The 12,283-nt window shown below is 50.1% G+C and overlaps 1 protein-coding gene across 4 annotated transcripts in view; it reads left to right on the forward strand.

The window, feature by feature from the left end:
• LOC143804921 (rab GTPase-activating protein 1-like) overlaps window positions 1-12,283 on the forward strand; it is a 137,729-nt gene that overhangs the window by 4,089 nt on the left and 121,357 nt on the right. For all 4 annotated transcript variants that reach the window (XM_077283524.1, XM_077283523.1, XM_077283522.1 and 1 more), the window contains exon 2: window positions 8,334-8,438. In XM_077283524.1, the coding sequence (XP_077139639.1) occupies window positions 8,334-8,438 (105 nt within the window). The remainder of the gene's footprint in view (window positions 1-8,333; window positions 8,439-12,283) is intronic.

Genomic DNA, 12,283 nt, shown 5'->3' on the forward strand with positions numbered 1-12,283 from the left:
CCTCACAGTGTGGGGGAATAGAAGTTCCTAAAGGCGCGCTGCACGACCCTCTATGGCGGCGCTGATCTTATTTTAATAGGGATCCCAGGGGCCTAGACGAGCTTATCTCGCGCGGTGGAGGGCCGCGCTTCCCCCTTACCTATTCATCCCTGCGGCCGCAATGTCACCCATTGCAGGGGCACCTCTTCCCCCTGCGGCTGCAACGCATGGCAGGCGGCCGTCCTGTGCCTGCGCAGCGGCCTTGGCAGGTTGCCGCGCTACTTCCTACGGGCTTCGGCGCTCCGAGGCGGCGTCTCCTCTATCCGGCGGCGCCGATCTCTAATTTAGGCCCCGGCTTCGGCCGGGGCCTACTTCGGCGCCGCGACCCTGGTAATTTCATTCCCTCTGGCGACTGGCAGGCGGCCGCGCTGCTCTGCGGCGCACTGCTCCGGGGCCGCGGTCTCTTTTCCGGCAGCGCCGGCCTCTAATTTACGTCCCGGCTTCTGCCGGGGCCTACTTCCGGTACCGCGCTCCTCCACTTCCGTTTTTTTCGGGCGGGCTTTTTCCTGCCCGACAATCTCGTTACTCCCCGCCCACCGCCGCCATCTTGGTGCTCCCGGGCCCATGACTTCTACGCCGCTGCTTGGCGCCACATCACAGCAGGGCGCACGTTCCAGCGCCCTTTCAGCGGTCATTCATCCAGACTGCAGCCGGGTCCTTTTTCTCCCAGCACAGGCGGGGTCCCCTGCATCCTCCTTAGGTTGCCGTCTCATCGCTGGTGCCCTGATGCCGGTCACAGCTACAGCCGGGAGCAGCCTACAGGACTCTACTATTACTGTCAGTAACGCTGCTATGCAGTCTATTACTCCCCTCTCCTGTTCCCCTAGCCTTCGGGCATCATTTAGTGTGTCTGCTCCCAGGCCTATCCTTTAAGGAGAGCGTCCCCGTCCTCCTGCTTCCTCTTGTCAGCTGCAGCAACTCCTTGTCCAGGAGTCCCTACCAAGGGTGAGACCGAGACCCATGATTACCCTGGGTGGGCTTTCCTTCTGTCTCAGTCTGGGGCGGACCTCACCAGGATGTCACGACTTCGTGTCCGTGACTGACCGCAATTGCTAGTGGGTCACAGGATTCTCCGTCCAGCCTTGTTCAACTCAGGCCACAAGAAGGGATACAGGGTGATCAGTCACACCTGTAATCCCACATTATGGACTATGAGTACGGCATGTACCGCCACCCCGTATCCTCATTGTTCCGACAGCAGGACCATGATCCTAGCACACAAGCGTGCTTAGAGCTCCGGTCCCAGCTCCATTCCCCACCCACTCGCCCTCCAGAGCCTGTCGGTTGGAGGAGACGAGGACGTCCACCATCAGCCCCATGGACGTCTGACATCTTTCTTTCCCGCTCCATCTTGCCCTCTGGTCTGGAGCGGTGAGATCCCTCTTCCTGATCCTCCTCTCTCTCTAGAGAGAAACGGGCTTCCTTGGTCATGTTTGCAGAGGAAGTTTCAGATGCGATCAACCAGACCCTAAGCATCATGGATACCTCTACGGAACCCGCGGCATAGGCGGTTTTCGTTTAGACGGTCTAACCACCTTCCAAGGTCTTTGCCCCACACACTGAATTTGTAGTGGTACTTACCAGGGGAAATGCGAACCATACCAGATGCTTTCAGACAGGGAAGCATCTCGGCATCCTATATTCCTCCTCTCCTGAGCTCATCGCTAACTGGACTGATTCCTCGGCAATTCTGGACTCGTCAGTTCCCAGACTGTTTACCAACTTGGCATGGGTTCAAAGGATACAATTATAGATCCGCTGGATAGATTAGCCTTTGAAACGGCTGCTTCTACTTTGTGCCTCGGCCATTGCCTCTACCTGGGTCTCAGGGACCATAGATGGATGGACTAAACAGCCTTGTAAGAGCACCCCGGCTGCAGCTCCTCCCAGGGAGCTAGCTGTCCGGACGGACCAAATTTCCTACGCAGGGATATATTTGGTATCTGCCTCCCTAGATGCGCGGCTTGTGCAGCTCACACGTCCAGCAATATGGTGGCCATCTGACGCAGCAGGCGGACTTGTCTTCAGGAAGTCGCTTACTGGCCTCCCCTTCCAGGGGGCGTCTCTTTGGCTACACGCTGGAACAAATTATTAATGATGCCACGGGAGGCACGAGTTCCCTTTGTCCTTTCGCTGTTTTGTGGCTTCGGAAGATTCCTCTAGCTATCACAGACTGCGATCTCGTCTGGCTAGAGTAAAGGCTTCCTTTACGCCTATCCCTTCCCGGCGTTCCCGCAACTCCTATGGTTGGTCCACCAGGCCTAGACCTGGCAGCTCTTCCTCGGCATAACTGGTGCCAACGGCCCAGCGTTTCTTCCAGTTTGGGCGGGCATCTCCTGTCTTTTTTTCAGGGATGTTTGGCTGGCTTCGGTGGAGGACGCTTAGATCAGGGAGGTGGTATCCTCCAGATACAAGATACGGTTCGCTTCGCGGCTCGGAATTGCTTCTTTCTTTGTTCGGAGGTTATTGTTTCCATTCCACAGCAGGTACGCTTCACAGGTTTCTATTCAAACCTGCTTGTAGTGCCGTAGAAGAGCAGCGCTGTTCGACCCATTCTGTCTCTGAAGTTAGTCAACAGAAGGTTCCGCCTGCGGCATTTCAGGATGAAGTTTTTCTGTTCAGTCCTGGCTTCCATGGATCTACAGGAATTCCTGTGCTCCATGGATATCAAAGATGCTTTGCTCCATGTCCTGATTTTCCTTGAGGATCAGGGGCCTAGTGTTCATTCCATACCTTGAAGTCCTCCTTATCAAGCCTCAGGCCCAGAAGAGTCTGTCCATTGTCCTCGACTCCCGGTCCCGTTTCTGGTGGCTGGCCAACAGATCAAAGTCTTGTCTTGTTCCGAGTCAGCGTCTCGTCCTCTTAGGCATGTTGTTTGACACCGCCGGGGGTTTTTCTTCTTGAGAAGCGGGCAATTCTCCATACGGAGTTCGCTCTCTGCAGGGCCCTCGGCTGCCTCCCTTCCGTTCAGCTACGACGTTCCTGTGATGCATGGTGACAGCTCCGTAAGCGTTCTCTTTTGCGCTGTTCCACTTGAGACGAATTCAGCAGCCCATTCCTCAGTTGGACACGTCTGTACTGTCTCTGGATCCTCCAATTTGACCGATTCTAATAGCCTCTCAACTGGGGGCTGTCATCCCCTCTCGGCTGGGGGCGTTTTCTCACCATCCGTCATTGAAGGGGGCGTTGGTCGGAGCAAGAGTCTTCTCCGCCAATCGATACCCTTGAGATAGGGGCCTTTCTTCTATCCCTGAGTCTCTGGGAAAGGCTTCTCAGAGGTCTGCCAGTCAGAATCCAGACGTCCAATGCCTCAACTGTGGCTTATGTCAATCGCCAGGGAGGGAATCAGTCTCTTGGCAATGGCGGAGGTATCCAATATCCTCCTCTGGGCAGAGGTGACGGTTTCTGCAGTGCATATCCCCGGTGTGGATTACTAGGCCGCAGTGTTTTCTCTGCCATGATGGCCTTGCGGCAGGACAGGTGTTCCTGCTTCAAGAGGTCTTCCTTCAAATTTGCCTTTGATGAGGAACTCCGGACACGGATCTCCTGGCGGCCCGACTGCTTAGGAAGGTTCCACCATTTGTTTCCGAGTCTGCGATCCTCTTGTTGTGGATACCGATTCTTTGACCATTCCTGGGTCGCAATTTGTACTTCCCTTTCTGTTCCTCACTTCCCTTTCTTCCCAGGCTGTTGGAGAGCAATGTGGAGGGAGTGCCGGTCATTCTGACCGCACCACATTAGTCCAGAAGGTTCTGGTTCGCTGAGATCGTCCATCTCCTCACGGACTCCCACTGGAGGCTCCCAGTCTGGTCAGATCTTCTGTACCAGGGACCCATCTGCCGCAGAGTTCTTGGTAGCTCAAGTTAACAGCTTTGCTGTTGAAACCTTCCATTTTGGCTATTCTCTCTATGCAGAACTTGATGCTGGTCTTGCCCTTAGTTCTCTGAAGGGTCAGATAGCAACCCTTTCCATCCCTTTTCTGAAGTCCCTTTCAGAGGTCCTTAGCTATTGGCTATCACGGTACAAAGATTTTTATACGTCCCGTTCTCAGATCAGAACCTTTTCTTCAAGGAGTGGCGCATGCGGCTCTCCGTTCCAGACTTCTGCGGATCCCCGGGACCTCAATCTTGTTCTGGAGGCTCAGTGGGGTTCCCCCCCTTGAACCTCCCCATGAGGCCTCACTGTCTGTTCTGTCCCGCAAGGTGGCGTTTCTGGTGACTTTCACCTCCATTAGGCGCGCCTCTGAGTTGGTGGCTCTCTCCTGTCTTCCCATTTCTTGGTTCTTCACCAGGATAAGGTAGTTTTTACGGCCTTCGTCGCCTTTTTCTTCCCAGGGGGGTGTCCTCCTTTTACTTAAATAAGATCATCCTTCCCACCTTTGTCCTGCTCTGGGGCCTTCGCTGAACAGGCTAGACCTGGTCATGGCAGTGAGGATCTATTTGTCTAGGACCGCCTTCTTTAGGAAGACGGACTGTCTTTTTGACGTTCCAGACAATACGCCAAGAGGCCTGCCGGCCTCCAAGTTTACGTTTGTTCTCTGGATCAGATCTGCCATTCTGGAGGCTCACTGGGTCAAGAACAGAGTGCTTCCTCCTGGTATTAAGACTCACTCTGCCCCGGGCAATGGGCGCCTCCTGGGCAGTACACCATGGGGCATCCGCCCTACAACTTTGCTGGGCTGTAACCTGGTGTTCCATTACCTCTTTTCCCAAAGGTTATAAGCTCCATACCTGTGCTTCGACAGTTACCAGCCTAGGCGGAAGGATCTTGCAGACGGCAGTGGTGATTCCTCCGTCCTGGATGGAGTTTTTCTGCTGTTCCCACCCCAGGGACTGCTTTGGGACGTCCCATGGTTCCTGTGTCCCCCAATGAGAGGCGATAGAGAAAACAGGATTTTTGGTTGCTTACCGTAAAATCTGTTTCTCGGAGCCTTCATTGGGGGACACAGCACCCTCCCAAGTTGAACAGCTCTGTTTATTGTGTTATACTGTTAACGTTTGTGTTCTTTGAACGCTCTTTGAGTGTTTGAAACTTTTAGACTGTAAAGCGCTGCTTAAGTTTGTTGGCGCTGTATAAATGAAGATTATTATTATTATAATATTATTATTCTTTCTCGTTTACACGTTGCTTCTCCTACTGCTTTCTCACTAACTGAATACCCTACTTCCTGTCAGTGGGGTGTACACTGCAGAGGAGGAGCTAACTTTTTTATTTGCATAGTGTCAGCCTCCTAGTGGCAGCAGCATACACCCATGGTTCCTGTGTCCCCCAATGAAGGCTCCGAGAAACAGATTTTACGGTAAGCAACAAAAAATCCTGTTTTTTATTGTTTTTTTTTCAATTTAGATAAAGAAATGTATTTATGGGAACAATATATATATATTTTTTTAGGATTTTTTTTTTTTTAATTTTTTTACACATGCGAATATTTTTTTTCTACACTATAACATTGCCCCAGGGGGCGGCATCATGTTATAGTGTAAGATCACTGATCTGACACTTTGCTGTGCACTGTGTCACATCAGCGATCTGGCGTGCACTGCTGGAGGCTTCCCGGTGCCTGCTCTGAGCAGGCGCTGGTAAGCCACCTCCCTGCAGGACCCGGATGCAGCCCCGTGCCCATTTTGGATCCGGGGCCTACAGGAAGGAGGAGGTAGGAGACCCTCGGAGCAACGTGATCATATCGCGTTGCTCCAGGGGTCTCAGGGAAGCACGCAGGGAGCCCCCTCCCTGTGCGATGCTTCCCTATACCGCCGGAACACTGCGATCATGTTTGATCGCAGTGTGCCGGGAGCGGTCCGTGACCGACCGCTCCTGGCACATAGTGCCGGATGTCAGCTGCGATAGTCAGCTGACCCCCGGCTGCGATCTGCCGCGCTCCCCCCCGTGAGCGTTGCTGATCGCTATGAAGTACTATCCCGTTGGTGGTCATACGGGCCCACCCCACCTCGACGGGATAGTACGTCTAATGTCAGAAAGGGGTTAACAATGGTAAGCAGATATTGGGACTTGTTAACAGACCTCTTCAGACTGTGAACCGTACAGGAATCATAGCACTGATGAGATGCAGGCAGTACCACAAATAGACATTATTTTCACTCAGGTCACCTCTTCTCTGATTGGAGTCGTTCCCATCCCTTTTGTCTCCTTGTAGCCCAGATGCCATGATGAGACTAAACATCCAGAGTTAATCTCTGCAGACTTCCCTCTTCTCCGCCTTCTGCAACACTTCTTGACATTGTGCCCTTAAAAATAAAGTATCATTAGACCCCAAAATAAAAAGATCTCCTATACTATGCCCCTGAATAAATAATTGCCTCTGTTTCCTGCACAAAATATCCCTCCTACACTATCCCTCCGCAAAATATCCATCCTACTCTGCCCCTCTCCAAAGTTCCCCTCCTGAACACTGCCCCTCTTCAAAATTCCCTTCCCGCACACTTCCCTGCTGCAAAATATCCCCCGCACACTGCTCCTCTGCAGAATATCCCACGCACAGGGCCGGACTGGCCATTTGGCAATTCTGGCAAATGCCAGAAGGGCCTGTCTGGATGTGGGCTGCCTTGTGTGCTACGTTGTTAACAGAATCAATGTTCTCAAGTCACCCATACTGTTAACAGTTGTGACGGAGCCCAAAGCCGGTCACTCCGTCACCTACCTCAGCATGCTGTGGGTATAATTAGAAATATTGGTCTTGTAGTAAATCTTTCTTTCCTCCATCCAGGGTAATATTAGTAATATATCCCATCTGGTTATTGGGGACGGGGACAGCATGGGCCTGTGTGATCTCAAATGCCAGGGCTAAATTTCAGCCCCAGTCCGTACCTGCCCCCGCACACTGCTCCCCTGCAAAATATCCCCCCATAATGCCCCTCTGCAAAATATCCCCCCGCACACCGCTCCTCTGCAAAATATCCCTTCCCACACCTCCCCTCTGCAAAATATCCCCCCCCCCCACACTGCCCCTCTGACTAAAGTATCCCACCACCACCCCTGCCTCTCTGAAAACTATGCCCCCCTTTAACAGTTGTCACCCCCATTATGTTCCCTCACTGTAACATTAACCCCCTCCACCATCATCCACACTAATAAGGCATTTGATGTTGGGCTCCTTCACGAATCTCTCACTTGTCTCTTCCCCGCTGTGGCCCTTTGGGGCTGAGGTGCCGGCAGCAGTGTGATGTCCGCAGTGTGCTGACCTTGTCACGTTGGGCCGGGTCTGACACTGCCCCTCTGCCGACACTGCCCCTCTGCCTCAGTCCCGGCCCCTGAGCTCCTCTTGCAGCATTCTATGCAGACTGCATCCTCCTTCTGCTGAGAATCTCCTCCTGGCTACAGGGAAACAGGGCTAGACCATGCAGAATTTTAACCCCTATGTATCCCGCAGAGTTTGACTTCCCTGGCCTGCCGACAGGTGAGATTCTGGGCAGCTCCAGCCTCTACACCTTGCCTGAACCTGGGTCCCTAGTGCAGTTTGTCTCCTAGTATCCTGTCGAGGTGTATTATAGTGTTGTCTCTCCTGTTACCGATCCGGCTAGTTTCCTCTTTCCGTCTGACCTCTCTGCTCCTGACCCGGCTTCATATCCTGATCCTGTGCTGCCCACCTCGACCTCGGATTGTCTGACCATGTCTCTGCCTGTTCCCTGTGCTTCTCATATCTCTGCCTTGACCCGTTGGTCAGCAGCTGCAGGTCCGGGCACTGGCCTGGCGTGGCACCTGGTGGCTACCCTAACGGCTCAAGCCTATCCTCACCATCAGAGGCTCTTGTGAAGACCAGGTAGTCACTTAGGCACGCCTCCCCAGGGTAAGCCCGGCCCGTGGAGCAGATCCATCACCATCACACCATTTTTTTTAGTTGTCTTTATTTTATTTTTTTTATTTTGCACAGGGGTTTGTGAAGAGTTTTCGATTTGGCGCTTTTATGGTTTTACACCATTTTTGGAGCATTTAGCACAAAAAAAAAATCAGCAAATAACACATGACAATAGATAAATAGTGACTATGATGAATCGGCCCACGGTGTTTAACATCCTCACCTTGACATTTATTCATAGGATATACAGATCTTCAATGTTCCTCAAACTGTAGAGAGCTTGTCGCAATGTGTCAGCGTCAGGCTCCGCTATGAACAAAACTAAAGGCACAGAATGTTTCCATTCACTGCCAGCAAGCAGAAATAGTGACCGTACCAAATATTAAAACACTAGACAACCATTTTCAAGAAGACAGACACCGCAATCTACGTTACGGGTGCACATAAAGAATATGAAGTCTATGAGTTATTTATTTTACAGGCAGAAGAAAAGGCAGACGCCTTAAATAAAGAATTGCTGATGACTAAACAAAAACTGATCGATGCAGAAGAGGAAAAGAGGCGACTTCAGGAAGAGTCCGGGCAGGTAGGGAGATTTCTAGCAACAGGGTGACAAGGCATACGGTAACAATTGAAACATAGAGAGGACATGGCACTAGGTGAGAAGATGACCATTTTTTTTGCTCTTATTTTACTCCCACTGGTCCCCTTACTATTCCGTTTTTTGTAATTTTAAAATTCGCCATTCGGTTCCAGAGATGTAGGTCTTTTTTATTTTGTGCTGGGGCGTGGCTCACAGGGTCATAGATCAGTCTACGGACACGCCCCCGAGGATCTCACCCCTCACTTGCATGTAGATATGTAATGTGGTTAGTGAAAAGGATAGTGCACGGCAGAAAGATGGCACCACAGTTTCCACTATCTATAGGTAAGTCAGTGTAACAAAATATCCCTAAATATACAGAAGGTGTAATAACCGTCAGCACAAAGCTGGTTTTCATCCTTTAACCCTTATGTAGACATTTGATCGATGCTGATCGGACCCCATGTTGCTTATGCAGAGCAGTTGCTGGCCGGTGGAGCAATCCAAAAACCAGAGAATAAATAACAAAAGACAGAGACAGAAACATAATCATATCTGGGTCATAGACCTAGAGGATGTAATACTATTCCCTCCGTGCATCCCATGTAAGACCTCATCTAGGATATTGGGTCCAGTTTTGGGCTACACATTTTCTAAAGACGTTGAAAAATTAGTTCAAAGGCGGCAACAAGATTATTACACGAGGTGAAAAATTTATCCTATGAGAAGTTGAAAAATTAGGGCTTCTTCGGCCTAGCAAAAAGAAATACAAAGGAAGGGCACATGATTTATTTTTTCCCAAAGACCTCAAAAATGGACCAGGGGACATTCATTACTTGTGGAGGAAATGGGATTACAGCATCTAAACAAGAAAGGGTTCTTTACAGTTAGAGCAGTCACACTATGGGATGTCTGACGTAGTAGTAGTAATGGCAGAAACTAAATCATCATTTAAAGAAGGACCGGATGCTTTTCTCACAACAAATGGCATTGTGGGTTATGAATAATCTAACGATAGAGAACGTAGAACTGGGCAATCAAGGTTGATCTTGATGGACCTTTTCTTTTTCAACCTATGTAATTATGAAGCCGGGTGAAATAAACAGAAAATAGTGAGACAGTCCTGTGTTAAATCTGAGTGGGCTTTCAAAGGTTAATCCTGAAGTCTGTTCAGGGAAGGGGGCCAGGACAAGGAAGGGGGCCAGGTCGGGGAAGGGGGCCAGGTCAGGGAAGAGGGCCAGGTCAGAACTCCAGACCTGCTGTCCAGTGAGGGCACCAGAGTACTCCATCGAACACAATATCTGATACACCGCTTTACAGATAGGGAAGGTTAATTGGGTTATTCGCTACATTTTATAAATGTACTAAAGGCTAATTGCTGATGGTGAGAGATCAAAAACAAGCTAAACACATATCTACCAGACTGGCACTACTCTCCATACTCTTGAATGTGTCCCCCACTGCTCTCCTGGCTTCCTCTTTCAGCGAGTGATGCCAAGTGATTGCTGCAGTGGACACGGACACTCCCTGCAGCTGACTGCCATGATCACCTGATGCTCCCAACTGACAGAGGAAGTCAGAAGACCAGCGGTGAACTTACTCAACTACCAGACCAGCATTGTTTTCTATGTTATCTTCACCATGGGTACATTAGTAAAAGTAGTTGCCAACTCCTTTAAGTAGGACATCGAGATCTGATTGGCTGCCAAAGTCAGCCGAGCAGCTCTACTGATTGACAGCTCCTGGCAAATCTGATCAGTGCTGGAATATGGTAAGGTAGGTCTGTGAAAGAAGGTGGGCTATCACCTAGTGGGGGGCTGGCCTGACCCAGATCTTCCCATCTCCTCTCTGATATTGAAAAGAAAAATATATATTTTTTTGTGGATGTTCTGTATCTTTATGATCCACGTAAAGTAAAAGATCCTCCGCTCTCCCGAAGCCTGTCCGATATATAAATCTGTGCATTGTCTGCAGGTTTTTCACCGATCTAGCTCTCTTCAGAACTGTGATAATCAAAGGTTTGTTTAATTTCCATTTACCGTCATGCAGGCTCAGATTATATATTGACTTCTTCAATGTATGGGTAACGACACTGTTATGGTTCTCAATGGCAAGAGAACATAGCCCAGCAAACATAAGTCCTAGCTCTTGGAAGGATGGAAACTAAACTGACCATGAACTAAACCTGCCGCACAACTAACAGTAGCCGGGTAGCGTTGCCTACGTTTTTATCCCTAGACGCCCAGCGCCGGCCGGAGGACTAACTAATCCTGGCAGAGGAAAATATAGTCCTGGCTCACCTCTAGAGAAATTTCCCCGATAGGCAGACAGAGGCCCCCACATATATTGGCGGTGATTTTAGATGAAATGACAAACGTAGTATGAAAATAGGTTTAGCAAAATTGAGGTCCGCTTACTAGATAGCAGGAAGACAGAAAGGGCACTTTCATGGTCAGCTGAAAACCCTATCAAAATACCATCCTGAAATTACTTTAAGACTCTAGTATTAACTCATAACATCAGAGTGGCAATTTCAGATCACAAGAGCTTTCCAGACACAGAAACGAAACTACAGCAGTGAACTGGAACAAAATGCAAAAACAAACGAGGACTAAAGTCCAATTTAGCTGGGAGTTGTCTAGCAGCAGGAACATGCACAGAAAGGCTTCTGATTACAATGTTGACCGGCATGGAAGTGACAGAGGAGCAAGGTTAAATAGCGACTCCCACATCCTGATGGAAACAGGTGAACAGAGGGGATGATGCACACCAGTTCAATTCCACCAGTGGCCACCGGGGGAGCCCAAAATCCAATTTCACAACAGTACCCCCCCCTCAAGGAGGGGGCACCGAACCCTCACCAGAACCACCAGGGCGATCAGGATGAGCCCTATGAAAGGCACGGACCAGATCGGAGGCATGAACATCAGAGGCAGTCACCCAAGAATTATCCTCCTGACCGTATCCCTTCCATTTGACCAGATACTGGAGTTTCCGTCTGGAAACACGGGAGTCCAAGATTTTTTCCACAACGTACTCCAACTCGCCCTCAACCAACACCGGAGCAGGAGGCTCAACGGAAGGCACAACCGGTACCTCATACCTGCGCAACAATGACCGATGAAAAACATTATGAATAGAAAAAGATGCAGGGAGGTCCAAACGGAAGGACACAGGGTTAAGAATCTCCAATATCTTGTACGGGCCGATGAACCGAGGCTTAAACTTAGGAGAAGAAACCCTCATAGGGACAAAACGAGAAGACAACCACACCAAGTCCCCAACACAAAGCCGAGGACCAACCCTACGCCGGCGGTTGGCAAAAAGCTGAGTCTTCTCCTGGGACAACTTCAAATTGTCCACTACCTGCCCCCAAATCTGATGCAACCTCTCCACCACAGCATCCACTCCAGGACAATCCGAAGATTCCACCTGACCAGAAGAAAATCGAGGATGAAACCCCGAATTACAGAAAAAAGGAGACACCAAGGTGGCAGAGCTGGCCCGATTATTGAGGGCAAACTCCGCTAAAGGCAAAAAAGCAACCCAATCATCCTGATCTGCAGACACAAAACACCTCAAATATGTCTCCAAGGTCTGATTCGTCCGCTTGGTCTGGCCATTTGTCTGAGGATGGAAAGCAGACGAGAAAGACAAATCTATGCCCATCCTAGCACAGAATGCTCGCCAAAATCTAGACACGAATTGGGTTCCTCTGTCAGAAACGATATTCTCCGGAATACCATGCAAACGGACCACATTTTGAAAAAACAGAGGAACCAACTCGGAAGAAGAAGGCAACTTAGGCAGGGGAACCAAATGGACCATCTTAGAGAAACGGTCACACA

Source organism: Ranitomeya variabilis, chromosome 2, assembly GCF_051348905.1.
Source record: "Ranitomeya variabilis isolate aRanVar5 chromosome 2, aRanVar5.hap1, whole genome shotgun sequence".
In the NCBI taxonomy this organism is placed as follows: Eukaryota; Metazoa; Chordata; class Amphibia; order Anura; family Dendrobatidae; genus Ranitomeya; species Ranitomeya variabilis.